The following is a 26,561-nucleotide window of genomic DNA, read 5'->3' as shown; positions in this document are numbered from 1 at the left end:
AACAATAATGTGTGACAAATACATTTCTTAAAAGAAACGAAACAGAAGCATTTTATCACCAGTGTGTCGGATGTAATACTGGCTAAGTCCAAGTGATGCCAGGCGCTTCCAACGCCGTTAGAAATTACAAAGTATTTCAAATTTCTTTTTCAGGTTTTCTGCGCACATGCACGCTTACTGCAAATATTCAGCTGTTACAGTTTTAATGCTCCTTGTTAACCGAAGTTATATTGGCCTGAACAACTAATTATTTTCCCCAATAATAATAATAATAATGATAATAATAATAATTATATATATATATATATATATATATATATATATATATATATATATATATATATATATATATATATATATATATATATATATATTATTTTTTTTTACCAAATGTCAAAGTTAAAATTAGTAAACGTGAAAGTGTAACAAGTAATACATTTATATATACTCGCCAATTATAGTTTAAACTCCTCGGGTTAAACTATATTTTAGATAAAATGACCGATTTGCAAATTCCTGCTCGGAAATACTGCGACCATGAATCTTACCGTATCCAGCAGGGACTTCAGCTTGTTTCACTAAATCAACAGATCGGAATCAGAAACGACGCAAACTCGATCCAGTGGTATCAGTCCAAGAGTGCGCACATTATTAGTGTTACTTTAGTTAGTTCTTTACAACAGCTGAACGTGTTTTAAACGCGTTATCCGCCCTCATTTACAGATATTCCTTTCGGTCACTTGACTTAAGTAAGTAGAAAAAACAACGTATTTACAACTTTACGCTTTCAAAGATTTGCACCCACATTTGCATGTTTCTGGTAACTCTATTGTGCGCAAAAGTCGGGCACTCCTTTGTAATGGCGATGCATTGGGAAAAAAATCCGGTCCGTTTTCCAACAGATTCATAAAAACAGCTGCATTGATGACGTTCGTGCTCAAACTCAAACCTGAGGTTCCCCGTTGCGCTGACACCATGGCGCCAAGAGGCCGGTGTTGAATTATTGAGCTCTCTTTAAATCGATTGTCAATGCAGTAAAATGCAATTACATTCGGCAACCACATATCATTTTAGTAAAGTCATTACAAAATATAATTTTCTTACCTTTGCTTTGGAAAAACGGGTCTAAATAGATCACAACAGCTGGGACTCCAAAAGTAGATTCAAAAAGTGTAAGAGACAAATTATATTTGTGATATATTGCGCTGCCAGTCTGTAATCCTCCTGGACGACCAAACACCATTCAACTATGTTGTTTTTTAAATCACAAATGCTGGTCGGCAGCAGAGAGGGAGACGGACCGAGCGAGGGAGGGAGAGAGGCTGGAGGTGGGTGGAGGGGTGGAGATGAATGGGAGTGGTGGGTTTATTGGGTGCTGTCAGGGTGGGTAGATGGTGGATAAATGTCTTCCAGGGCAGGACGAAAATAGCACCTAATAGAGAATGGCATGACGCACAACCTCTGCGGAAAAGCTTTCCAATATCATAATATCATATTGGCAATAGATGAAACCTTTACTTTGCCAGGTTACATTTCAGGCCTGATTTATGATCTTGCGCAGGTCCTCGCTCGCTGATGATTAAGGCAAGGCGCCTTTACTGCAAAGGCTTGCTGTATGGCGGTGATGTTGAGAATGTGAGCCACGCACACAGGATTAATTTCCACTTTATAAGTCCGCATTACACATTCAACTCTGACGCCTTTTCGTCCAAAAACATCAATCTACTCGCAAGTTCGTGCGTTTGATCAATATGACGTTGAAGTAAACTTTTAGACATTTGGAAGCAGCACAGTTACAGTATTTTATTATATCGCCTTCCTGCACTACTATCTATTACTGTTAAAGATCTATGAAGGAACCCAGTTCCGCTGTCCATGGTGCTGAACTAACATTTCGTATTTCTAGGTGGTTTAAATCATATTTAAACCGCCCCCTTTAAAAAAAAGTATTTGCTTTGGTGAGTACTTCTCTGAGATGTTTAATTTCAAAAAATGATGTTGTTGAAACTGAGCTCAACATGTGCACGTGAAAGCAGCAGTACAGCAGGGAAAGCCTGTATTGCACATCCATCAAGAAAGGCTTTCACTGATGCAAGAAGTGCTTTAAATTTGTAATTTTTTAACGAGGGAGGAAATAAAGTTACCTGTTTAACAAAATAAAATAAGTTTGATCTGATATAAATTCAAAACAGAGTTTTTATATATCTTGCACATGCCCAGGATCCTAATATTACCATACAGTTTAGCTCATTGAAATCTTTGGCAACAAATCTTTGGCCCAACTCAATGTACAGTTCATGTTTTAACCTGTGATTTCAAAGCAAATAATTCCTATAGATATACGATTTATCCCTTCTTCTGGAGCAGTTCAACAAGGTTTAATGTAAATAATCTTATAGTTTTATGGCATTAAATAGATTTTTTCCGTTAACTCATAATGTAATTTATCTAATTGATGTAAATGATGACAACGACTTGCTGAAATAAGATAAGTCACTTCCTTGAATCGTGACATGTCCTCTCATTTAGTGCCTGTGTGGCTCTTTTATACAGTCATTGGTCTGACAGCCTGCCAGAAAGAGGGCAGCTCTAATTGGAGGGTTTTCCAACTAATAAGCCTCAGAAAGATGTCCACAGTGTTACATGTCAGTAGGCAGACAGCCAGAAAAGCTCCGCAAGGTGGTAATAATTCCACATATATGGCTAATGACTCACAATATGTCAGAGCCATTCAAACAAAAAAAAAAGGTGCTCAGATGTAGCGATGCAACTGGTGTCCTATGCAGTACACCAAACAAGGCAGACTAAATAAATACAAGCAGCTCTTCAAAAATGGTTTGGGATGCCTTTTCAAAAGACCTTTGTCGCCATCCAGTGGCTTCGTCAAGATTTACGCAAATCTGAGAATAAGTTGGCAAAAAAACATTGAAATTATATTTTAATGGAGCTTCACAGACATTAACACATACAAAAAAGTTTTTCTGGGTGTTAAACGTCTAACAATCTATTATTTTACAAACATGGTTTTAAGGTATAAATGTCACTTGTGATCATAAATTTGCAACGGCCTTTTCCAGCCCCTTTCATCAGAGGATGCTTACACTAGTAATAATACTTATAGTGTCAGGTTTTATTTTCAGTGTCATGAAAATCATTTAAAACACTGAGTACTGACATAAAATCTTTTTCTTTAAAGGGAACTGCCTTTCAGAAAGAGTTAAATCCCATCTAGGCAGAAGGCCAGATAAATGATCCAATAACATGAGAGTCACAGCAAAGAACATGGAATATCATTTATATCGTCTTTTCTGTGATGATTTCCTATAAAACACTGCCACCTTCTGGTCCTTCATAGGAAAAGCCTTACAGGGTTAAAGCTTCATAAGACTAGCCAAGGCTCTTGGTTGTTTATGTTAGAGGAAAGACAGAGGCAAATATCTGTTCAAATCTGACTTTGGTGTTTTGCATTATGGGGGCCTTCTCTTTTCCAGCTGATATCCTCTTATGGGTATGCAGGACAAAAAAGGATCCATGTCGTCTCACAGTTATTGTTTCAGTATTCCTCTTAGTCTTAGACATAGTTATTGAGCCTATAGCCACTGCTGGAAGCGGAGCAAAGCGAGGGAGCATGGTTGCCTTTCAGGGCCTCGGGGGGCCTGTAGGGTGGAGCAGGCGGATGTAAGTTGTTGAAGACAGGGGGAAGATGTGATGACTGACCCCTCTGCATATGGGGGGGACTCTGCCGTGACCTGTCGCCACTGCTGCTCCAACAAAGCACCATTCCCCCGGCCAGACTGAGACAGGCCGAGGCGTATCCGAGATACACAGCCAGTCCGATCTCATACTTCATTCCACTGTGAATTAATGGGTTGTAGAAATTCTCGATGACCTCGTTGGTGGTCCAGGACACGGTGACCAGGCAAAGAAGCCCAGCACAAAGAAAACAAATCCCACCGCTCAGGACCAGGGGAGATTTAATCAACGAACCCCGGGCAAAGCGGGTACATTTCATCCCAGTTACAGAGACCAGAGATGCCAGGACTGAGGTGAGACAGGAGATTACCATGAGCGCCCGGGCAGCCTGATGTGGAGAGGGAAACAGTAGACGACTATTAAACTTTGGACTATAAACGAACTCTTACTTTAACAGGTCTGGGCAATGAACCTGTCAATTAATATACTGCTTTTTAATAAGTGCAAACACTCATATTCTAGCCTATATTAAGAGTTATTGTCCGTCCCTATTAATAAATATCCAACACGTTACACTAAATTGAGACTATGTATGTTTTTCTGAATAGTGAGTCTGTTGAGTTTAATAATAACAGCAGGATGACTAAAAACTCACATAAGAAAATATATTCATAGATATTAATATATAATAATATTAGATATCTATAGATAGATAGATAGATAGATAGATAGATAGATAGATAGATAGATAGATAGATAGATAGATAGATAGATAGATAGATAGGTAGTATAATCTATTTATTATATTAATAAAATCCAGGAGTGTAAAGTGATTAAAGCAACATAAATTTAATATTCAAGAGTCCTTAAAAGAACAGGCTTCTTGACCTTCCACCTACCTGCCCATCTTAAAACTTTATTCTAAAAGTGAATATGTACTAATGAGTTGGGCTATAAGTATTATTTTCATTAGTATTTAATCTGATAATTAATGAAAACTGAAAACTTCATATTTAAATTGTTCATTGTGCACATAAACGCCTAACTGGGTGTAAAGGTGGAAAATAACCATATAGCTATAAAGTTTCTGTGCAGCATGCTAATTGAAACTGTGTATTGGAGTTACAGAGTTATGTTAACATGCACGGTTGCTATCAAATGAATTTAAGTTAATAATTTTATATTATTATATGACAGGTTAGTAACTGGTTTTGTTTATGAGATGTCAGAATTCCAAAAAGGATTTTTAAAAAGATGCTTACTTCATAATGATCGACTAAACTAATAAGGTTTTCAGCAGGTTTTCAGATAACTTATTATGAAAAAAAATAAAATAAAATAAAATAACCACCCTATATGTGTTTTGAGATTTCTGCTCTTCTCATTTCTCTACATGTTGGTGTTCGTGTAGTACCTGCAGGTCGGGTGGCAACGCCAGCAGAGACCTGTACAGCTCGCACTGGTAAATACCAGTGCTGCGCCAGACACACTCCATCCACAGGCCCTTCATGTACCCGGTGGCTGTGATAATATTACCATCCACATGAGCTCTGCTGCGCCAGTGAGGGAGCAGGGTTGCAACTATAGTTCCTGTAAACCCCAGCAATCCTAAGAAGAAGCCAAGGAGCTGAAGCGCCATGCTGGCCATGATCGGCTCCTTTCAGAGAGATCCTGAAACGGCAAAGTATGAAATTACCGTCAGTAAAAATATATAAACTCTAGTAAAAGGCAGTTAGCAGCATTTCAATGTCCCTTAAAACACGATGACGACTACATTGGATTCAGATGTTTCATAAAAATCAGCAAACATAAACCAATTTAAATACATGCCACTTAAAAAGAAAACTTTCAGAACAAAACTACTGACTGTCCCGCAGGCTGAAATGTGGCTGGATTACTCCTCTTATCGCAACGGTTCCCAGCAGTACAGTAATTCCACTGAGCTCACATCCAGTCACAGAGTCTGAGTCATTCCTCAAGTGTCTCTCCCGAGTGTGGGCACAAATAGCTGTGGAAACTTTCAGTATTCTGGCATCCGTCTCTGGTGAGTGGCAGGTGACTGCATGTGTAACTAATGAGTGCGGTGTTCAGCTTCACCTGTTTAACGCTCTCCTCTGGAGGGCAAACCACAGAAGTCTATTTGTTAAGCTCTTCGCCGCCCCTCAAGAAGGCAGAGAGAGAGGAAATTAAACATTTACAGAAACCACCCAACCTGAGAAGCACCGCTATAAGCCACTAACTTTGAAATTTTTCACAGCTCTGCAGGGTATTTGAAAGCGAAGGACTGAACGACTTGCTGACAGAGCCTCCAGCCGCTGGGCCCCAAACTGTGACAAGAGAGGATAGCAGTGACTGCTGTTGTACTAATTGGCCAAATTATGTTATTTTTCAATGAAAATTTCTGACCTGACATCCTTTGGCATTTAGTTTTACATTTGCAAATGCATGCTGAGCCCTAAAAACACCATAACATTCAGCTGTAGGCTACAACTACAGATCCCCTACGTGAAAAGTGTGAAAAGGTAAAAAAACATCCATGCTTAATCATTTACTTTTGTTCCCTAGACTTTATGTCTCTGAATAATACAATGTGGTAAATAAACGGACCAACAATACTATTAATTAAGGGTGCCTTTTTGCTCCCGCATGAATAAAACTGACTTTAAGTTTCACACCAAAGACCAAACTGTGCTTATACAGACCCATTGTTTTGAATTCCTCAGAGAACAGAAGCTGTTTATGAAGCCTGATTATTGTGCAGTGTTAGACCTGGCACTGCCGGAGCCTCTTAAAATATCACATACACACAAGCTTCCTTGTCCTTATTTAATGATTGACTATGCTGAAGGCATAACAATTAAGCAATACGAACAAAGGCAAAGCTGTGACAAGTGTCTTGTTTAAAATTTGCTTGCCCTGAAATTAGTCCAGTTTAGTCTTTGACTACTCTGCAAACCACACTGCAATACTTACAATATAAAACTCAATGACTGCTGCGTAGCCTTACCTGTACTTCTAACATTTACTTAACAGACTCCACATTTAAATACTCACCAATAAGAGGACTACAGGACCATCATCACAGGTGTCCAGATGGTATACTCGTCCTGAGATGCAGAGATGTACTTCCAGATAAACAGGGCCTTTGACTCCACATTGACCAGCTCCTTCTGTTTCTGCTCTTGTCTGGACAAACAATCTGTGGATGTGTGTTTGTGCGCTGCAGGACTGTCAGCTGCGTGACTGGCCTGTTTTAGATATCATCTTCATCATCATCATCATCATCGGCATTATCCCTGTCAGTGTCGGCAGCATCATGTCAGAGATGACATGAGAGACAGTCCCGCTGCTGGCTTCTTGCTCCTAACAGATAAACAGGGCCAATGTCAAATGTGGACCTGGAGGCAGGGCAGCGCTGCTAAGCTGAGGCAGACAAAACAGACATTGTCTTCGCTGGCTGTGCTGTTTTTGTCTCAGTAAATCAGTTCTGCACCTACAGATCTGTTGATAATAATAATAAAAACAAGAATAAATGAACACAGAATTAAATCCAACAACAAACTTGTGGAGGAATGGTTAATGTTTATTAACTGCTATTATAAGCAATTTAAAGAGACAAAACAAAGCTGCAGTCAATTAAGACTGTTTTTAACTACGTGACTTGCACATTAGGTAATTTTAGTTAACTAAAATTAAAACGATGTGTAGATGTAATTTAGCTACCTTAAATAAACAAAAAAATACAGCAAATGTATTTAGATTTAGTCAACACTACCAGCATGAGAAGGCTTTGACTTATATAAATCTGTGTATTGCAGCCTATATAAAACTAATAATAGAAAGTAATGAAGATTTAACTTTGTCTGAAACAAACAAAGAAAAAAAACTCACCTGAAAACAAAACATGAATAATAATGAAACTAGTGGACAATAACTCCACTTGTACATACTGTAGGGCAATCCAGGAAATGCTGGTGAATTCATTGAAGTTTGAGCTTCTCTCTCCGTGCTTTTCCTCATTCTGTGTCCCAAGTTTAACCTGGCGTGACATCCTCTTGGTATACAAGAGCATTTTCCCAGTCTGTCCCCTGGGCCCTTCATACAACTCTCTGTGACAGCTCTATAGTGAAGAGATGATCCTCTCCAAGGTCTGCCTGTGGGAGACGCCATTTGAATGTGGAACACTTAATAATCTTAGTTAAGCAGAAAAATCCTGTGATTAGCAGCTGAGCACGGGTGGTTTGTTGGACAAAGTGCTAGAGGGTAATGTGTGTAGTACAGGGCATTCTTTTTAAACTGGTCTTGCCTGTGCCACACATATTTTGTCAACACACTTTATGTGGATTAACGACGAAACAGCCTACAAAGTCACATATCTAAAAGCCCCTGCTTACGCACAAAACACACACATAGACACAGGTGTTTTGGCCATTTGGCTGATTAGACCTCTGATATGGGGGTTGAGGTTGGTTGGACCAATAATGGGAGTTAAGTGAGGTCAATAAATTCTATCAGCAAACCATAATGGGAAAAAAGCACTGGTGTGGATGTCATACAGGGTCTTTCAGGTCACAAATCTGTATTTACTGCACACATTGTGGCTTCTCAAAGCATTACAATTAGTTATCACGAAAATGATAACTCCATTTAGCACTGGGCCACACCTAAACTAACATAAAACCACTTTGCTTTCCTGACATGTCAAAATGTCTGTTGTGAATATGGTCTATATCAGGGATATTAACCTATTTTACATTGTGGCCCACATACCTCCCACTTTGATCTTAAGTGTGATGGACCAGTGAAACTCACCCTTCTGTCAGTGCAAAGAGGTTTATCTACATATGTAATCCTTGAGATATCTTAATATGAGAAAAAATTTAATTTGTCACCATGACTTGTTGGGCTTAAATTTTTAGAAATGTGTAAAATTACAGAAACAGTACTGGTATCCCAAACTGTTTCTGTTAATTAACAGAAAATGCAAATCAGCATTTTTTTATTTTCATTTTTACCTTGGACGCATTTTGAAAAACTCACTAGTATATAGTGAGATAATGTATTTATTATATATATGTATATATTTAGTCTTCGAAAGTCAATTTACTAATACAAGTAAACATACTACCCCCCCACCACCACCAAAAAAACAAAGACAAAAAGCAAAACAAAACAAAACAAAACACATAGAGACATCACAAATTACTTTTTGCCACAATACTTTGCCAATTCCAGTCCCCAGGCCTTATATTTGACACCCAGGGTCTATTGGCTTGATAATCGGGTAATGGAACAATGCCACACAACATACATGAAATCTGGAACTGAATGTAGGCTATTTAAAGGCTATATAAAAGAACTGACTGTATCATTTAACAACTATCTTACTATTATGTATTAAACATTAATAATACCTTATTTCATTATTTAATAATACCATAGAGGAAAAGTCTCTATGGCTTTCTGGGATAACAGCTAACAGCTAACCCAGCTATTAGCTACAACTAGCTATCTGCTACTGTTTTTCAATGAGCAATTTTATTATTTTTTTCTTTTTTCGTTTGATTTACTTACAGTCTGTGCTGACATTTGCTTTCTTTTTAGCCTTAATTTAGTAACATATATATAAAGGTGTTGTAACTTAAGGATATAAATATTTTCCCATCCCTACCGCACAGATGAAAGGAAAGAGAGAGAGGGGGAAGTTTCGCGCCGTTGTCTGCTAATGTGTCATTAAAGAAAGCAGCTAGGTTAGCTCCCAATACCTTTACTTCCAGGATTTGCTATTCACGGTTTTATTTGCACAGGTAAGATTTTGTAATGCCAGCTTGTAGCCCTGTTAACTCTGTGTCTGAATTTGTGACTCTTGTGAGGCTCAAAGTTGATGAAAATGTAGTTTTATGAGTTACTTTTACCTAACTATGTTAGCTGACTTTGTGTTAGCCGAGTGTTTCCCAGTCATATTTGCTTATCTTTTTGACAGTCACTTAGCCAGCGATGACAATGGTCAGAGGGAAGCCATTGAGAAATGGTGGTAAGTATTCACAGACACATACGCCTTACAAGAAGAACCGTAATGGGCCCACACCTTCTAGGACCATTATGACCCGCAGCCAGTGCTCCACTAGCTGCACCAGCTTCTTCAGCAGGATCCCTGCAGAGGTGTTTGACATGATCCTAGACAAACTGTCTGGTGAGTTTCACCTATTATTTTGTACCTGTAACACTGTTCCCCAATTCATATATAATAGGAGCTCTGTTATTTTGTAAGGGGCTTTTGGGTACAGCTCAGACCTTTTGTTTGTATAACTTATATGAGGTGCAAAAGCTATTACCAACATACATGTGTAACTATGTGTAATTTTAAGCACTACTTTTACAACACTTTCTGCAATAATAGCTCCATTCTGGAATGTCCTGATGTAATTGCATTTTTGATGGATGAAAATGTGTTTGTGTTTTTTACAGTGCTGGAGATCAGTGTGTTCAGCATGGTATCAAAGGAAATTACTAGATATATTGCAGACTACATCTCCACTGTGGCCTGGAAGAATAAAATGATCCTCCAAAGCTTTCACCACTCCAGCTGCATTGAACAGAAATCCACCATTGGACACTACAGAGACCTCGGTATTTCAGTGTTTTGTTTAGTATAGCTCTTCTTGCTGCTTTTTAAGGTACCACATGTATTTCTGACAGCCTCAGCTACTATTTTAACATACCATCGAATGGTAATGTGACCTCGTGTTTGATGTCTTAGGTGTGTTGTTCAAGAGGTGTACCCTGTTGCTACCCACAAAGGACAGGTTAAAGTTTATCTTTAGCAAGATTTCACAGGTAAGAAAGGGGCAGGTGAGATGTCAGGCTAGAACAGAATACTGTAACTTTTTAAATGAGTTACATTTATTTTTAATTTTCATGAGTGAAGGCAACAATACATCTGGTTTTTGTAATGTGTTGCAAAAGTTTAAAAAAAATTAAACTTTGATTGCATTGCTGTTTTATGCAGCACAATATGGTGGCATTTTAACAGGTTTATTAATAATAATTATATGTATGATGTCAGGCAATTAAATATTACATATAATTTAGCATGATGGTCCTAATTTGTCTACATGTATTAAACATATATGAAATGTTGCTATTGCAAGAACTGAATATTTGCAATCCCACTTTATATCGTTGGAAAAAAGGCCTCTCTTATTGTTGTCTTGATATGTTTCAGATTCCCTGCTTCCTGTTGGAGAAATGTGTAGCACCAGACTGCTTTGCTTTCACCAGCTTTGGAGTCTTCCTCCAGGTGAAGACCCTCATGTAACGACTCTCATGTTTATGAAACCTGAATCTAATAAAAGGAAATAACCAACCAGAGCCCCAAAATGTGATAACATGCAAAAGATAAACTTTTTAGCAACAAAGACTATAAATATGTTACAGAGATCTCACCCTAAAGTTACTGTACAATAGGCGGTCTTGCTCAGGTAGTAATAATAGCATAAACAGTAAGAGAAAAACACAGTACTTTACGTAAGGAAATCTTTAGCTTGGTGTGATTAATTTTTGTCTTTAGTTTTTCAGCTTGGTGTTAAAAAATATCTGTAAAAAAGAAATAGAAATATTGAGGGGTGTTTTATTGATTCTTTTACAGACTCTGATTGCAGGGTGGGATGAGCTGGAGTGCCATAGAGTATTCAACTTCCTCTGTGATCTAACAAACCTGCAGCAAAAAACTGAAGGAGTCATCACTGCAAAACCAGGTGTGTGTGTTCCAGAGTTATCCAGAGAACAAAGCAGAAATATGACGCTGAGAACAATCCATGGCTAAAGCTTCAGTTACAGCCTCTTGCTGAGCCTGTGTCTTTTGTGATGGTCTTCGGGAGTTATGGATAAATTTGTATGTCCATTACCAGGTGTGAAGTGGTATCAGGAGCTGCAGCTGCGGCTATTTTGCCGTCAGGTTCTTTTGGACCCGTGGCCGAACCAGCTGGAGTGTCATTTCTGGCTGATGCAACTCCTGAAGCCTTGGCCCTTGGTCAGCCAGGCCCACTTACTGTTCATCCTCTATGGTCCTCTGCTGCCTGAGGGTGAGATAACGTATTACTGAAATATTAATGCAGATGGATAGTATCGACATTATGGAAACATATTAAAGTCATAACTACATCCTGTTATTTTCAGTGCAGCTTTGTAAATTCTAGCATGTTTTAACCTGAAAAAGGGCTTATTGCTCCAGAGAAAGTGTCAGCAATGATTTTTTTAAACAAAGCATAAAAATTAGAGAACCAGAAAACCACTTTCAGTGTTGTGAGGTGGCACAGGAGACCTGAGTAGGTTATGCTGGTGTAGTACAATTTTTGACATTTAACATAATCATTTTTGTTTGTTAAAGTAGTAGTGGTGCAACGGATCAAAAATCTCACGGTTCAGATCGGATCACAGTTTTAAGTCACGGATTGGATCAATTTTCGGATCAGCAAAAAAAGAAAAAAGACAAAAAATTAACATTTACTTATTCACTTATCGAAGTCTTTTTTGCCTGTTAAAAACATTCAACTCAAGACTCATTCCACGCAATTATTAAAAAAAAAATTATGGTTCAATATAGGGCCGTATAGGTCTTTGTATCTACCACTCAATTCAATTCAATTTTATTTATAAAGCGCCAAATCACAAAAACAGTCGCCTCAAGGCGCTTTATATTGGAAGGTAGACCCTACAATAATACCGCTCATTATATCGCACTCCGCTGTGATATAATGAGCTGTCACGGTCACGTAGCTTTCCGTTGCCCTGGAGGTCCACCCATTTGTAGTAGTTAGGGCAACAGAAGATGCCTGGGTCAGTTCAGCCATAACTTTAAACTTTTCCTGCTCATACATGCTTGGAACGATCTTGCCACTAAAGTGGACGTGCAACGGGATATCATAGCGTGGCTCAAGCACGTTCATCATAGTTTAAACCCCTTGTTTTGCACAACAGAATACCCATCTGCAGCTAAACACTGCAATAGCTTTTGTAATAGCTTTAGCCCGGTCGGACTGGGCAGCAAAGGGCTGCTTAAATACCGCAATTTCCTCTGCTCCTCCACTTGGACCGTTAGCGCTGGCCATAACTATCGCTTGACAGACCCACTACGTGCACCATACACATACTTTTTTTTCTTCTTTTTCGAATCTTCGGATCACGTGCGTGCCGAACCGTGGAGTGGGATCGGTTCGGATTACGGATCAACCGTGACCCGTTGCACCACTATAAAGTAGTGTGCAGCATTTAATGATAAATAACTGAGGTGTACTTCTTCATGCAGGTACACTCGGCTGGCAAGATCTGGTGGAGAGGGGGCTTCCTCACACCGCTCTGTGGCACTTAGCCAAGGCCATCCTCTTGCTCTTTGGCAACCTACAAGTCAAAGGCTGGAGCACTGACTCGATGATCACAATCATGGAGGAGCTCATTGGTACGTTTGATGAATAAGAGAGAGATGCACACCGTGAGTTACAGATTCCCAAGCAATAAGATGAATAAAGGATCTGTTTCAAATCTATGTAAAACATTTCAGTTTAATGATTGTAAGTAGAAAAATCTCATATAGACTCCCTCAAGTGATTGTAGATGCTGGCTATTTGTTTCCTTGCTGTCTCCAGTCATTCCTCATCCGTGGCATGTGGAGAATGTAGCTCGTCTTTTGGTGCTTTGTGGCAGCAATCTCTGCTACACTGTTCTGGCCAGCAAGGCTCTCAATGGACGACTCCTTGAGATCTCAAGAATCATCGTCTACATCATACTGGTGAGAGAAATAATTTCCTGCTTTTATCCTAAGGTATTTATACTTCGTTTATAGTTAAGTTTGGTATATTAGAAAACTATTGCCTTGTAACTGAGAATGAGCAGTTGCTTGAGCCAGAACCAGCATGTGTAAGACTAAAGGTATAGTGAGTTTTGGACGAGCTTGCCATTTTTGCAAAAGCCACATTAGAAGGAAATCTGTGTGTAAAAATAACAAGAGCCGAGGTTCAAATGTAAGACCTTTCTGCTTTGGGGTGGTGAGTTAGTGATCTCCACTCCCTGATCATTTTCCCTCCATGTAATTTAATTAAAAATTGTCTCCAAGTTCACCCAAAATGTAAAAACAGAAAATATATAAAGACAATATTCTTATGTATTATTTTCTTTTCTTTCTTGAAAAAAAAAAAAAAAACAGCAAAAGGAATCACTTGCTCTGTCCATGGTCCTAATATTGATTGGCTATTTTGTATCTTCCCCGTAGGGGAATAGTAGCAACTTTAATATATATGTGTTTGAGCTCATTAGTGTTGTCCCTATTAACAGTGTCCCAATTGAATTTTATGTTTTATTCCCAGCACTGAAAATATCTTACCTTTGCTTATTTTGACTTATCATTACAGGAAGAGCAGAAACATTATATCATTCAAGACTGGCTCAATGTGTTCTTCTTGTGCCTTCACATTAGGTGTGTGAAAAGGACGGCTATCACATGAGTTGGGCGGTGAAGCTGGTGCAGGAGATCTGCAAGGTCTTCAATACGCCCCCGGAAAAGTTCTACTTCATCCAGCAACTGGAAAACACATTTTCAGAAGTCACCCGGGAATTCTTTGAGTTTTCTGTAGCAGGTGAGGTTGCGTAGCTTAGCTTTCTGACCACCACGGCGGACAGCATCGTTCCAGCTGTCGCCCTGATCCTTTTGTAATTTTGCATGCAAACTATTTTTTGTTTCTATAGCCCGTTGCAATACAGTTTCTTAATGTTGGAGGTGTTCTGGGTAAACTCCACTAGGAAGAGGCCCAAGGGTTGACTCTGAACTTGTTGGAGACATTATATATGCCTTTATATGTCTCTGGCTCTCCAGCAAGAATCACTAAACATTGCAGAGGAAAAGGATGTCCGCTTAGGATGACCACATTTCTGTTAAGCAGAAGCAATGGATGGATTGAAGGAAACCTTAATGGGTAGACAAAAACCATAGATCCCACAGTGAAGGCTTGTGGTCATGCGAGGTTCCATTTCTATTTATTTTATTTATTTAGTGGCAGTTCACAACTATAGTGAACTAAAGACTTTATATTCTCCAAGTTAAAAAAACCCCACGGGTTTGTTCCAAGGATAAAACTCCCAAACACGCTCCACAGACATAGGCTTCCCACCTCAACCGGACAAAGGACTCAGCAGTACACCTGCACTTAAAGGACAAAGGAGACTTTCGAAGATGCTAATGTTTACATTTTGAACATCAGAAGACAGATGGTTTTGGAAAGGAGTAAAGGAGACCATGCCCACTGTGAATGACTGTAATTGAACAGAGGTGGTGGTTTAGGACACCAGCTATAAGCCAGCAACAATGCAGCCTTAAGATCCATTTTCAGGCGTCTCAACCCCCATTCACACCTTGCCTCAGGTTACCTCAGTAGATCACATGATGGGGTCGGGCAAAGTCTGACAATGGCTTCCCAGTGATGGTAATAATTCACACATTTCTTCCACACCTCGGCTCATTTGACGACTCACACGATCAATAGTGGGTCAACAACCCTCAGGACCACCTGAAAAGGGGAAAATCCTCACTTTAAATACTTTGTGGGGCTCTTCACCATTTGATTTTAGTACAGAAGAAGCCTTTTGGATGAGAGGTGACCTAAAGTTCAGTTGCCTTATTATTTTAATCTCTCAAGAAAAAATTAAAAACATTTCCATGATGTTATGTGGTCATTTTAACCTTATCGAATGAAGGAACAGCAGAAAACTGCAGCACTGGGAAAACTACGGTAACAAGCATCCATGAACCCTGTACCACCCATGCTGTGTTCAAATAGACTGGGAAGTTAATGTGCTCATTTAAAAATGTTCAGATGTACAACAAGAAAGTTAATATATTCACATAAAAAGAGGAAACACATTTGCAGTAAGGGTGTGTGTAAGCATGGTTAAGGTGTAGATGAGAAAATGATTTTGTCTGCAGGTGGAGCAGCTTGTTTTGAAAGTGTGTGTGTGTGACTGTGTACTTGTGACAGCTCAGACAGATGGCATTTACAGGGAACTTATTATTTTCCTTATTTTAGTGAAAACATTGGGATGGATGTGTTTCCACCTCCTTTTTTCCCCTCCTACAGCAAATCCTTGTGTGAACCTTTAAATTCTGCTCCACCAGTGTTAATGGCTTCTAATACATCTGGAGGAACCTGCTTGTTACTCTACGAAAGTGTGGATTAATCCCTGCTATGAAATGAATGGACTGGACTGAAAAGATCGGGCAGTAGCTTTAAATAAAGGCCGTAGAGTGACATTTCTAGACTCAGCAGCATACTGAACGTGTATTTAATATAATTGTATCCCTTACACCAGTAGTTCCCTTCCCACATTATTTATTTTTAACGCAGCCACTTTACGACCCCACAGAGGAACCTCTGAAGCATATTTAGACTGATATAGAAAGTCAGTAATGCTTTTATCTCTTTCCAGGGAACCACTTTGATGACAGAGAGACTTTCCAGACCCTGTGTATCCTTCTGGACTCCTGTGCTCACTTCCACACTAAATTTCTTCACATGTTCCTCAGATAGGAATCATGCATATTAAAAGTGACAAGATGCAGAGGAGCGAGGGAAGAAATGGGAAGAGATAAATGTCAATAATGAAAGGGCTTAATGAATGAACTGAATGATAGAGAGTGACGGGATTTTGTAAAATCAGTTCAGATTTAGACAGACTTGAACAAAAGGATGTTGCCATGGCGCTCAGAAAGCTGGGGGTCGATTTGAACCTTCACCTGTAGATTGAACACACATCTGTTTGAATAGCTGTTCAAATCGTATCACTATTTATACAAATATTTGTATCAAAGTTTTATAATCTTGTTCTTAAGACAGCTTTGAAGTTGACTTTTATTATACTATTTAATATTTATTCATTACAGTAGGGTTATTTAACTTTAACTATTTAGACTATTTATTTGACAGTTTATTTATTTGCACAACATGTAAGTGTGGTACTCACTAAGTGGTTCGTTGTGCTTCTAATTTATTAAAGTGAAATTTTTACTTTGATTTTGTCTCAGTTTCTCCGGCATGTATCACGTCTGCTACAAACACAGCATACACTCAGCAAATAAGCTTTTATTAGACAGTGCAATATTCAGCATTGACAACGTTTTCAAAAAAGGATGTAATTAAGAAAGCATTGTGTCAATAAAAAAAGCAGCTTCAATAAATAAAAAATGTACTGTATACAGAAACAGTATAAATGATTATTTTTAGTTTACAGAGTGTACTCATAATGGTATATAACAAGGAAATCTATCAGGGAGTGCTTTAAATAATCAGAATATATTTGATATTTTTCTTTTTTTCCCCAAAGGTAAGTAGATCTTAGAGTTATTGCGTGCTCAGGAATTTGTAGGTTATTTAACATGTAAGTTTAAGGCCTACAACATCAAGTGTAATGAATACTCCAGATGATGAATGAGATCCAGTTACCATGTCCCCTTTGTCCGTAGTCACGGCCATTTCAGTCATTCATGTGTTCATTGTTTTCAAGTGATCTGACAAAAGGAAAACAGAATTGTGATTGGGCTTTTTTGTCTAGGGGTGTGGAAACAAAAAGTAACTTTTATTAAACAGAAAATCAGCTAATTGTGGTATTTACAGAGGACTATGGATGGAAACAGGACATAGAATACAACACATAGTCGAGGAAAGGTCTGATTTAGACAGGATTTACTTCCCAGAGAGTGTTTTAAATACATTAGAAATACATTCTACAATCACAATCACAGTTTTATAACACCGTCACAACAATAAAGCATAATTATACTTACTGTGCAATTTGATCTAAGGGTATGAACAAAACAACAGCACTTAATACAAGATGCAGAAAGTATTGACATTTAAATTTTCCGACCCTCTTTCTCTTTCAGCCCAGTATGACATCATTAAGTTTACCTTGTAGCCAGTCCAGCCCTTCCTGAAGGCCCTCTCCTTTGATAGCATTGCTGGCACTGAAAAATAAGATGTCCAGGAGTTAATCTGCTTGTGACACACATTCACTTTCTCATGACTTTTCTTGGATCCTGGACATTTAAAGCTGTCAAGCTTTTAATCCATCACTCTACCATCTGTCTAATGAGTAACCAGGTGGAACACACACTTACGCACTGATGGCATGTTGCCGTGCCCCTCGGTAATGTTTAACCCATGAACCATAGACAAATCAAATAAACGGGAAGTGGCCGGGGAGCAAACGGTACACGTTATCTTTATTTAAGATTTCAAGCTGTAAACTTGGGGAGAATAAAATGGAGTAGATAGGGGTGTGACGAGACTTGGCTCTGTTCAGTAAGGGCACTTCCTCGAAGACTACAAACACCTGAATGACTTTGGTAACAAATTACTCAACAGTGTCTCTGGAGGTGTTTTTATTGTGTGCTACTTCTCAGCATGGTGAACTCAGGGTGGCAGATAAATTACCAGATGTGCCAGGGCTTGTCTTTGATGTTCTCCAAACACAACATCTGTGAGACCTTGACAGAAGACATTGCATCCTGCAGATCTATCTTGTTAGCAAAAAATAATACTGGTATCCTTTTGCTGCGGATATCTGCATAGAAGAAAAAATGTCAAGACCAGTTTATCGTGATCTAAGAGCCAGAGGGAAAAAAAGCTTTTAGGAGGGATTTTTTGGTTTTTATTCCACTACAGATAGTGTTAGATGTTGGACAGGATATCTTCAAATATGATCACTCTACTTGATGCTACCTAGATTAAAGCCACTAAAATGTATCAGTTCAAGCTTATAATGAATGGTGCAAATATTACTTAACTAGGGTTTAGATAACTGGCCTCATAATTCAGGCATTTTAAACAAGTTATACACACAATCTGCATCAGTTATATACTGTTTCTTTTGGTTTTTATACCCAGACAAACTAAATTGTGTAGAAAATGTGTCTAAAAACAAAGATTGTGTACCTTCATGGTTGAGAAGAGTGTCTAGCTCCTCTTTAGCAACAACCATTCTCAGCTTGTCACTGCTGTCAATGACAAATATGATGGCATGGCTCTCTCTACAGAAGATAGGAGAAGGAGATGTACAGTGTCAGTTTTGAAAGTTTGAATATCTGACCAGCAAAAGGCTTGTTGTTCATGTTTGTGTGCCCTACTTGTAATAATGCTCCCACAGGTTCCTGTATCTGCTCTGCCCAGACATATCAAAGACTGTGAAGGACAGGCTGCGTGCAGAAAGGAGGAGAGAGGAAGGAGGAAAAAGACAGCTTAACATCATAAAAAACTGCTGGATTAGTCATTTTAAATATGCTGTAAAATTGCGGAATTACATTCTACCTTGAACTCTTGAACTTTTCGATGTTGAAACCAATTGTTGGGACGATTTCTTGTGCCTGTGTCTGCATTCATCCCCGAGCACAAACACACAAAAACAGACAAGTAACGGCAAAAGTATGTCAACAACAAAATAGCATAATTAAAGTGTAATACGGGCTTTACCTGACTAACATGTTTCCACTCTTCTGACAATGGGCCTAAATGATTCGAATGCTGAAAACAAGCAACCAGTGAAGGACTGCAGCGAAATATAGATTGTGACAGGCCTTCGTACAGCGTGTTTACCAAATTAGCAGGTGTTTAGAAAAGATTTACACGTCTTAAAAGCCTCTCTACCTACAGGACCATAAACACAAATGCCTCTCAGTTCCACTTTAAAAAAAGATATCAAAATACCTCACTCTTGAAGCTCAGTTATGAACTTACATTAGGTGGTTTGAGCTGGTTGATGATGGTAGTTTTGCCGCTGTTGTCCAGTCCAAGACACAAAACGTTGACCTCTTTCTTCTTCAGGCCGAGCCAACCCGTCAGTTTATCCAACAACCCCATTACACTCAGCTGATGCTATGCCAATTAATTTTTCAACACATCACCCCATAGATGGTCTGATTACTGGGAATTAAATGTGTTCAGACTAGCAAAAAATAATGATAAACATAGCCGTGAATGTTCCTAGTACATGCCATGAATAGAGCCGCAAGCTGAGATGCTCCCTGGGCATCCCAGCTTGTGCAAGGTAATCCTATTAGGACGAATTAAGCTCGGTGAACCACCCGGCGACCTGATCATGAGGAGTATGGAGCTTCCCAGGCCCCCCGGCCTAATGCATTTGATTTATTACTCAAACGCTCTGGAGGCCCCCACCCGCCTCAGATCTGGGCCCCCCTTGAAGGTGCAAAAACACATGCAAACAACAGCAGTTTATCATCAGCATCCTCTGCTCACTTAATGACGGCAGCCAAACTCTGTCATGCTTTACAATCTAATTAAATCCATCTGTTAGAGAATACTGTAGTTGAAAAAAAATACAGAAAATAGGATATCTAAAATTTCACATTATTTGGCCACATTAATCTCATATAGAAGCATATTCTAAGACCTGAAATGTAAATTTTAATTAATTTAACATTCAATGGAACAATTCAGAAATGAGCACTCCTCTCAGCAGAAAGTATATAGCGTACCCAATCTGAAAATTATGCACGTAGTCTTTATTTTTTATTATTATCTAAGTAGTTAATATTTTAATCTTCTCATATAACAGTTTTGAAGCTGCTGAGTGGTCCAACAGCTCCATCTTTTGGTTATCAGTACCTTGTAAAATGTCAGGATAATTGCCTAGTTTAAAGAGAAAAGTCACATACATTTGACAATAACTTAAATGCAGATTAGAGAGATGGAGCTTAGTCCTTGAGCTTTGTTAAATCACGTTATCTTCACTGAGAGGACAGCCTGTCCTGTCTGACCGAAGAGACATTTTCTTTTCCTCGAGCCGCTCTGCGTCTCATTCAAGTGATAGTGAATGAAAACGAACCAAATGAAATGAGCAGTCAACCACCAGAACTGTTCATGTTTATTTGCAAATAAATATTCGCTGTAACTGCCTCTTACAGTGTGCAAGATCTACAACATCTCTTTGGAAATCATAGAAAAATAAAATACAAGAATTATAAGTATACTTGTACTTTGTACAAAAGAACGTTCTAACATTGCTCAGCAGTAGAACATGCTAAACAAACAGCATCTGATATTCCCCATATTCTGTAGAGCGGCGGTGACTGCGAGCGTGTGTGTGTGTGTGTGCGTTTGAATGTGTGCTGTGCGTGCACCTTTCCTGCTCCTGAAGGCCTGGATGCATGACTGCGCCGTGACCGAAAGGCACAGATCTTTGTATCCAGTTTGCCCTTGACATTAATCATTGAGCTCCAATTCTTATTAAAACCCACAGCTGTAGATGGGAGGTTATTCTCATACAATTCAGACTAATGGCTAGGTCCTGTGACTGCACTGAAACTTATAAACGGCTTGCATGGTCCGCAGACTGTAAGGCATTCTGTGTCTGTTTGTGTGTTTTTGAGCATTTGTGTTTGTTACTGTCGATGTTACAATGACACATGATGAGTTATGATGCTGCTGTTTATGTTGGTTCTCCATCTCTGGCGAACACATCTGTCCTAACCTCACGTAACTAAGACTACTGACGTTTTTCACACCGATTTCCATTAACCAGCTTTTAGCTACTTCTGCTGCCTCCAGCTCTAAGTACTTTTATTCTTCACCACTGCATATTCCCAGCTGACTTAAGAGTATGAAGAAAATGTTCATCTCAATGGCAAACATCCAACAACATGACATCTACTGCCAGTTTGAAATTAGGCTATGTTTATGTACACAGTTTTCCCATATCACAATCTTTACACCATCACAATTACTCCATCTGGTGATCTTGCGCCCCAGATGAGCTATTCTCTGACATCATGGATCAGCTTTGTCTCTGAAGTGCAAACCTCTGTCAGTACTGTCTGTGTGAGTGTGTGCAAGAAAAAAAAAACAATAACGGCATGGAAGAATTTCATCATATAAGTCCCTGTTAAGTTTCCAACCAAACGTCTCTCCTCTATAGCTAAGCTCTGTGAACATTCATATATTAAGACAGTGGAGATTCGTGTACTTTCAGGCAATGTATGACATTCACAATCCAAGTAAATAAATAAAGAATCCAAAACAAAACAGGCTGATCGCACCATTGGGTGTACACTGGTTCATCTAAAAGCAACAGATCCAGTTTTGCAAGCTTTGGGTATGACACTAAAACTGACGGATGGTGTTATGTGAGCCTCATGTTTGTATGTCAACAAGAGTTCTCTCATTGCACAATTCTTCATCTTTCTCTGAGATACTGAGGTGACTGCATAATACTGTATTGCTGTTTTTGATTAAAAAACAAACAAACAAACAAACCAATTTTCTGTAAAATCAAATATCTAAATAAGATCCAGATTTACTAGGGCTTTCACATACAGGACTGCACATATATTCATATTAGGTTATAATAATTATTATTACTTGTCTATACACTTTTAAACATTCATAAACTTCCCGCTTCTTTCTTCAAGTATTAGTGTACCAGATTCTCTGGAGAGAGGGTAACTAAAGCAATCCAAATAAACCTTTATGATAAAATATCAAACTCCAAAATAAAAAATATTGAGGATATATATATATATATTTTCAAAGGACAAAATGTTTCCATTGCACACCCGATAGCAGCTACATGAGCACATAACTCAGAGCAGAAAGAAAAAAAAAGAACATACAAAGAAAAAGAATCAGTAGATTACATTTGCAAATCTACACCTCTAGATATTGTTGCGCCACACACAAAGTACTGTTGTTGCAACAAGGCATTACATTCCCCTAAGTGAAGGCCTGGGAGAGCCTGAACAGTCTATCAGGCTGAAATAGTCTGGAAGAACCAGGCATACTGTGTAAGGGGTGTATAGTAAAAAAAGTTTGTTACTGTAGAACGTGAATGAGACCAGGGGAGAGTCTGCTGGAGTAGTCTGTCCAATGACCTCCTGTATGAGGGGTTAAGACCCAGGCACAGGCTGTAGACTGTCTGTCACATGGTCTAGACCTCACTTCCATCTGGTCCATCTATCTGTCCATCCCAGGTTATAATAAAGGGCGTCCTTATACATGGAAACCCTTCTCGTGTTCGTGCAGTAGCTGAAGGTGAAGGGTCTGTATGCTGCTGATGATTCGCCTCTGGTGGCCGATCAGCTCCACACCAATACGCCTCACATCTCTAGGCCGAGAGGGGAAACACAAGCACACAAGGACACATGCAGAAAACACTTTAACTGTGTTAGGACTTCTCATTGAAGGTAATTATTTGATCACGTGTCACCAATTAGATGTGCTTTAATCTTAAATTATACAACTAGACAAAAGAACGACCAACATTTGCAGTCACTGAGATGAATATATTTCCTGATAATTAAAAAAATTAATTGATTATAAGTTTGAATATGTGACCCCACTCTAAGTCATACTAATGATTTAGGGGTCTCAAAAACTCACAAAACTTAGCAAAATGAACCTGAAGTATAAAAGTATTCATGATACAACAAAATGGGTGCTGTCAGTGTATGTTACTGTGCTAGATTAATATCAGATTGACTTGATATTAATAGCACATTAATATGCAAGCAGCATGTGTCTGCATATGTGTCTGTTCTTTTCTCCATGAGTGTTCATCCAATCTACTTTAAAACTTGGAGAGTGCATGGCTGAGCATCGAAGTAAGTGCAGTGTGGAGTTGTTTGGATGAGTGGTTCTTATGTCATGGCTAAAATCCATTTTCAGTTACGCAACCAGCTGCCTGCAAGACCTTCAAGGAAAATGAGTAAATTGTAGTCATGCTGAGTAAGACCACCACAGTCTGTAGAGAAACACTGCAGTGAAATTTGGATACAGCTTCAATTTTTGGGCAAAACTACCATGATACAGAGACATTAAACTACAGAAATTGCTCAGACATGGAAACTGATGCCATATAGCTTCCGGTGCACAGATTTTATTCTGATGTTAAGGAGGAGGAAGCCAGAGTACCCGGAGGGAACCCACGCAAACACAGGGAGAACATGCAAACTCCACACAGAAAGACCCTGGCCTGATGGTGGAATTGAACTCAGGACCTACTTGCTGTGCGGCAACCGTGCTAACCACCGCGCTGCCCTATATTTTATACAGACGAATAAAAAAAGGCAATATTTGTCTAGAATATAGTGAAATAAATGTGAAAAGTAGCGTAACATTAAAACATTACATTACTATAGAATTATCTTACTTTACATCATTGCCTATCCTTGTGATTTCTACCTATCTATACAAAGTTTTCTCTGGGAGCTATAGAACAGCTTCACAGACTGAACTGCACTTCTTGTAACATGCAAACTTGACATGCTTTCGTGACATTTAAAAAAACGGTTATATTTGAGCTGTTCTACTCACTCAATACTCATCCTCGCCACTGAATCCAATGTGTTGTAGCCTGCTGCCATGAAATTGCTCTTGTACTGACTCATCTTGATGGAGTCCAGCCAGTCGCCGACAGAGATGAACATTGGGTAGTCCATTTCCTCCCCCGGAGATTCTGGTAGACTAATGCAAAAAGAAAAAAGAAAAGAAATAAAGGTTAATGTCATAGTATGTCCATATTCAGTCATCTCAAAATTGAAAAACTAGTGAAAGCATCAAAAAGTTCTTAGTGTGTCACTTATTTTAGGTGTAGGAGTGAAAACGTTTGTCAGTGTTCAAGGAAAATAACTCATACTCTGTCCTGGAGTAAGAATACTCCCACAGAAAAACACATTCACTGGTTCACTGGTCATTTTTAGCCAGAGTGCATTTCCTTTAATTCATTTCATGGCACAAAAAGTTTTTCAGTACTGTACCTCTGAATGTCCTCTACCAGCGGCAGCAGGCTGCTTGGGTTACGGATTAGTTTATCCAAGAAAGAAACTATATCTGTAAACTTTGGTCGATGATTCCTCTCCTCCTTCCAACAGTGCAGCATTAGCTGGTGCAGGGCTACTGGGCAGCCCATTGGTGCAGGGAGCCGATAGCCCTCTTCGATGGACAGAATCACCTGGAGAAAGAGTTGGACGTGGTAAATGGTCTAAATCTGGCTGAAGACTGCCATTAAACCAGTCTGGTTAAAAGTTAGAGATTTCTTTGTGATTTATATCAGTTATACACATGACAACGTTCCAAGATAGCAGACCAGTTTTGGCCTCTTGGCTACTTACAGCAGCTCAATTAGAACACTGGCAAATGCTGTGTGCGCCAGATGTTGCACAAAAGTCATTAGCTTGGCTTGACATGGATTACGCCAAGTGTTTTGTGGCTAGAGGTGGCACAAATGCCAGAACACACCTGACATCTGGCTCATAAAAGGTGGAGCTGTGGCAGAATAGAGGCAGCCAGACTCATTCTCCTTCAACACCATCAGTCAAAGCCAAATGCGGCACATAAAACAAAAAAAAAATGCAGATTTGGGCCACATTTAGGCTAAACCTTCAGTGTGATCTCTGTTTTGTTTCCTTTCACATACTGGTTTAGAGTTTTGTTATGTTATTATTGTATTTATGCCACATTATCAGTCACTTTTCACTTGTTCTTCAAATTATCATGAGTTCAGCTGACAGTGTGTCTTAACATCCATACGTTATCTCCTCAGATCCCCTCAAGGAAAGCGGCGTATCTACAAGTATCTTTGTAGCGAGCAGTGGTAAGTGGCTGACCAGGATGAGACAGTCTTTGGCAGATTTTTGTGGCTTGGCTGGCCTTTTGACTTAGAAAGCACTTCTAAGCAATTCCCAAACAGCACAAATCCTCCCCAAACCTGGGGACCTTAGTGAATGTGTGTGCCGGGTCGTCTGTGTATGTATGTGTGTGAGTCTGTCTGTAAAGGGTTGAGGGGATTACAGTCGAGCTTTCACACTCAGCGGAGAGAGGGATGGATATGCTTCCACCAAGGTCCTTCCAATCCCTGACCACAGCCCAGGGATCAGCGGGTTGCTCAGCTGCACTGAATCCACAGCTATAAACTCTCCCTTGATTGGCCCGCAGTCCTCTGAACCTCTGACCTTTACTGCTCTTTCCATTCCCTCTTACTCATCTTTTTTATCCTTTGGGTGGATATCACCAGTATCTTTGTTCCTAACCTCGATTCTCTCAGAGGTAGGTTTTTGATGTGAGCAAATAGTCATAGAGCAGGTGAAAGGGCATCGACTTTAAGAGATATAATGGAAAACAAACTTAAAATTTACACAGTGAAGCAGGAACGGAGGATCTGAAAAGTCAATATTATTGTGGATTGAGGTTAAAGGAGAGGTTTGTGAGAGAAAAACGTCTCATCAATATAACTCTGAGCAGAACACATGAAGGAAACAGTGATTCAAAAGCAAATAGTACAGAGCAATCACACTCTACAGGTGTTTTATATGCTTGACATACTGCATTGATGAGAACATTTAAAAATGAAAGCAATTACCTAGAAGTTTTTTCAATAAAACAGGTGGTATTGCATGTTAACACTGGTTGCCACCAGCCATAAAGACGAAAATAGCAGCAAAGTATCCTCTAGTTGCTACCACAGTGTGTTGCTACTATTGCTGTGCAAAATCATGTTGGAGACAAAACAAGACCAACTTTTGGCTTCTTGCCACTCACAACAAATGATGAAACCTGTTAGGTCAGGTTATCCATTCAGTCAGTAGCTGTTGGTCCCACATGGACACATTTTAATGGTGCATCCAACTTATGAGCTATGTCAACAAATTACTACTGTATGTAGCAACAATTAAAATCAATAAATCAAGCAGTATTTCCAAATTTTATTTTTAATTTAACTGAAAAGTATAAAAAAGATTATTTTATATGAATCCTGATGGTGTACACAGTGACATCTGCTCCAAAAGCAAACAACAGCGATCTCGAAAACACTGATTA

At 39.1% G+C, this 26,561-nt stretch overlaps 4 protein-coding genes across 5 annotated transcripts in view; 1 reads left to right on the top strand and 3 right to left on the bottom strand.

Moving 5' to 3' along the window:
• Positions 1–3,571: 3,571 nt before the first annotated feature.
• LOC146616388 (claudin-14-like) lies at positions 3,572–5,341 on the bottom strand. The gene is made up of 2 exons (XM_085374657.1): positions 5,108–5,341; positions 3,572–4,081 (listed from the first exon to the last, which is right to left on the bottom strand). Exons 1-2 carry the CDS (start codon positions 5,339–5,341, stop codon positions 3,572–3,574), a joined length of 744 nt encoding a protein of 247 aa, XP_085230783.1.
• A 4,349-nt stretch (positions 5,342–9,690) lies between these two features.
• On the top strand, positions 9,691–16,268 carry LOC146616387 (F-box only protein 47-like). The gene is made up of 10 exons (XM_085374861.1): positions 9,691–9,886; positions 10,162–10,323; positions 10,454–10,530; positions 10,919–10,993; positions 11,342–11,450; positions 11,604–11,777; positions 13,001–13,150; positions 13,338–13,480; positions 14,165–14,324; positions 16,168–16,268. The coding sequence occupies exons 1-10, from the start codon at positions 9,691–9,693 to the stop codon at positions 16,266–16,268; spliced, it is 1,347 nt and encodes a 448-aa protein (XP_085230987.1).
• A 943-nt stretch (positions 16,269–17,211) lies between these two features.
• On the bottom strand, positions 17,212–19,592 carry LOC146616386 (ADP-ribosylation factor-like protein 6). Of its 2 annotated transcripts, XM_085374670.1 has the most exons (9): positions 19,470–19,592; positions 19,206–19,256; positions 19,044–19,105; positions 18,863–18,931; positions 18,672–18,766; positions 18,171–18,300; positions 17,646–17,701; positions 17,522–17,534; positions 17,212–17,245 (listed from the first exon to the last, which is right to left on the bottom strand). In XM_085374670.1, the coding sequence occupies exons 1-9, from the start codon at positions 19,590–19,592 to the stop codon at positions 17,212–17,214; spliced, it is 633 nt and encodes a 210-aa protein (XP_085230796.1). The 2 variants fall into 2 exon arrangements, with proteins under 2 accessions (XP_085230796.1, XP_085230797.1); XM_085374671.1 differs by lacking the exons at positions 17,522–17,534; positions 19,206–19,256 and having other exon boundaries at positions 17,220–17,245.
• Positions 19,593–22,736: 3,144 nt separating this feature from the next.
• Positions 22,737–26,561, bottom strand: part of LOC146616384 (ephrin type-A receptor 6-like) — a 196,143-nt gene continuing 192,318 nt past the window's right edge. The window contains exons 15-17 of the mRNA XM_085374051.1: positions 24,503–24,696; positions 24,060–24,209; positions 22,737–22,851 (exon numbers count right to left, since the gene is read on the bottom strand). Of these exons, the coding sequence (XP_085230177.1) occupies positions 22,737–22,851; positions 24,060–24,209; positions 24,503–24,696 (459 nt within the window). The remainder of the gene's footprint in view (positions 22,852–24,059; positions 24,210–24,502; positions 24,697–26,561) is intronic.

This window comes from Diplotaxodon limnothrissa, linkage group LG16, assembly GCF_057381915.1.
Source record: "Diplotaxodon limnothrissa isolate DT_005_m linkage group LG16, D_limnothrissa_male_GT1.1, whole genome shotgun sequence".
Classification (NCBI taxonomy): domain Eukaryota; kingdom Metazoa; phylum Chordata; class Actinopteri; order Cichliformes; family Cichlidae; genus Diplotaxodon; species Diplotaxodon limnothrissa.
The sequence above is the reverse complement of the archived record's forward strand: the minus strand, read 5'-3'. Positions and strand labels throughout refer to the sequence as shown.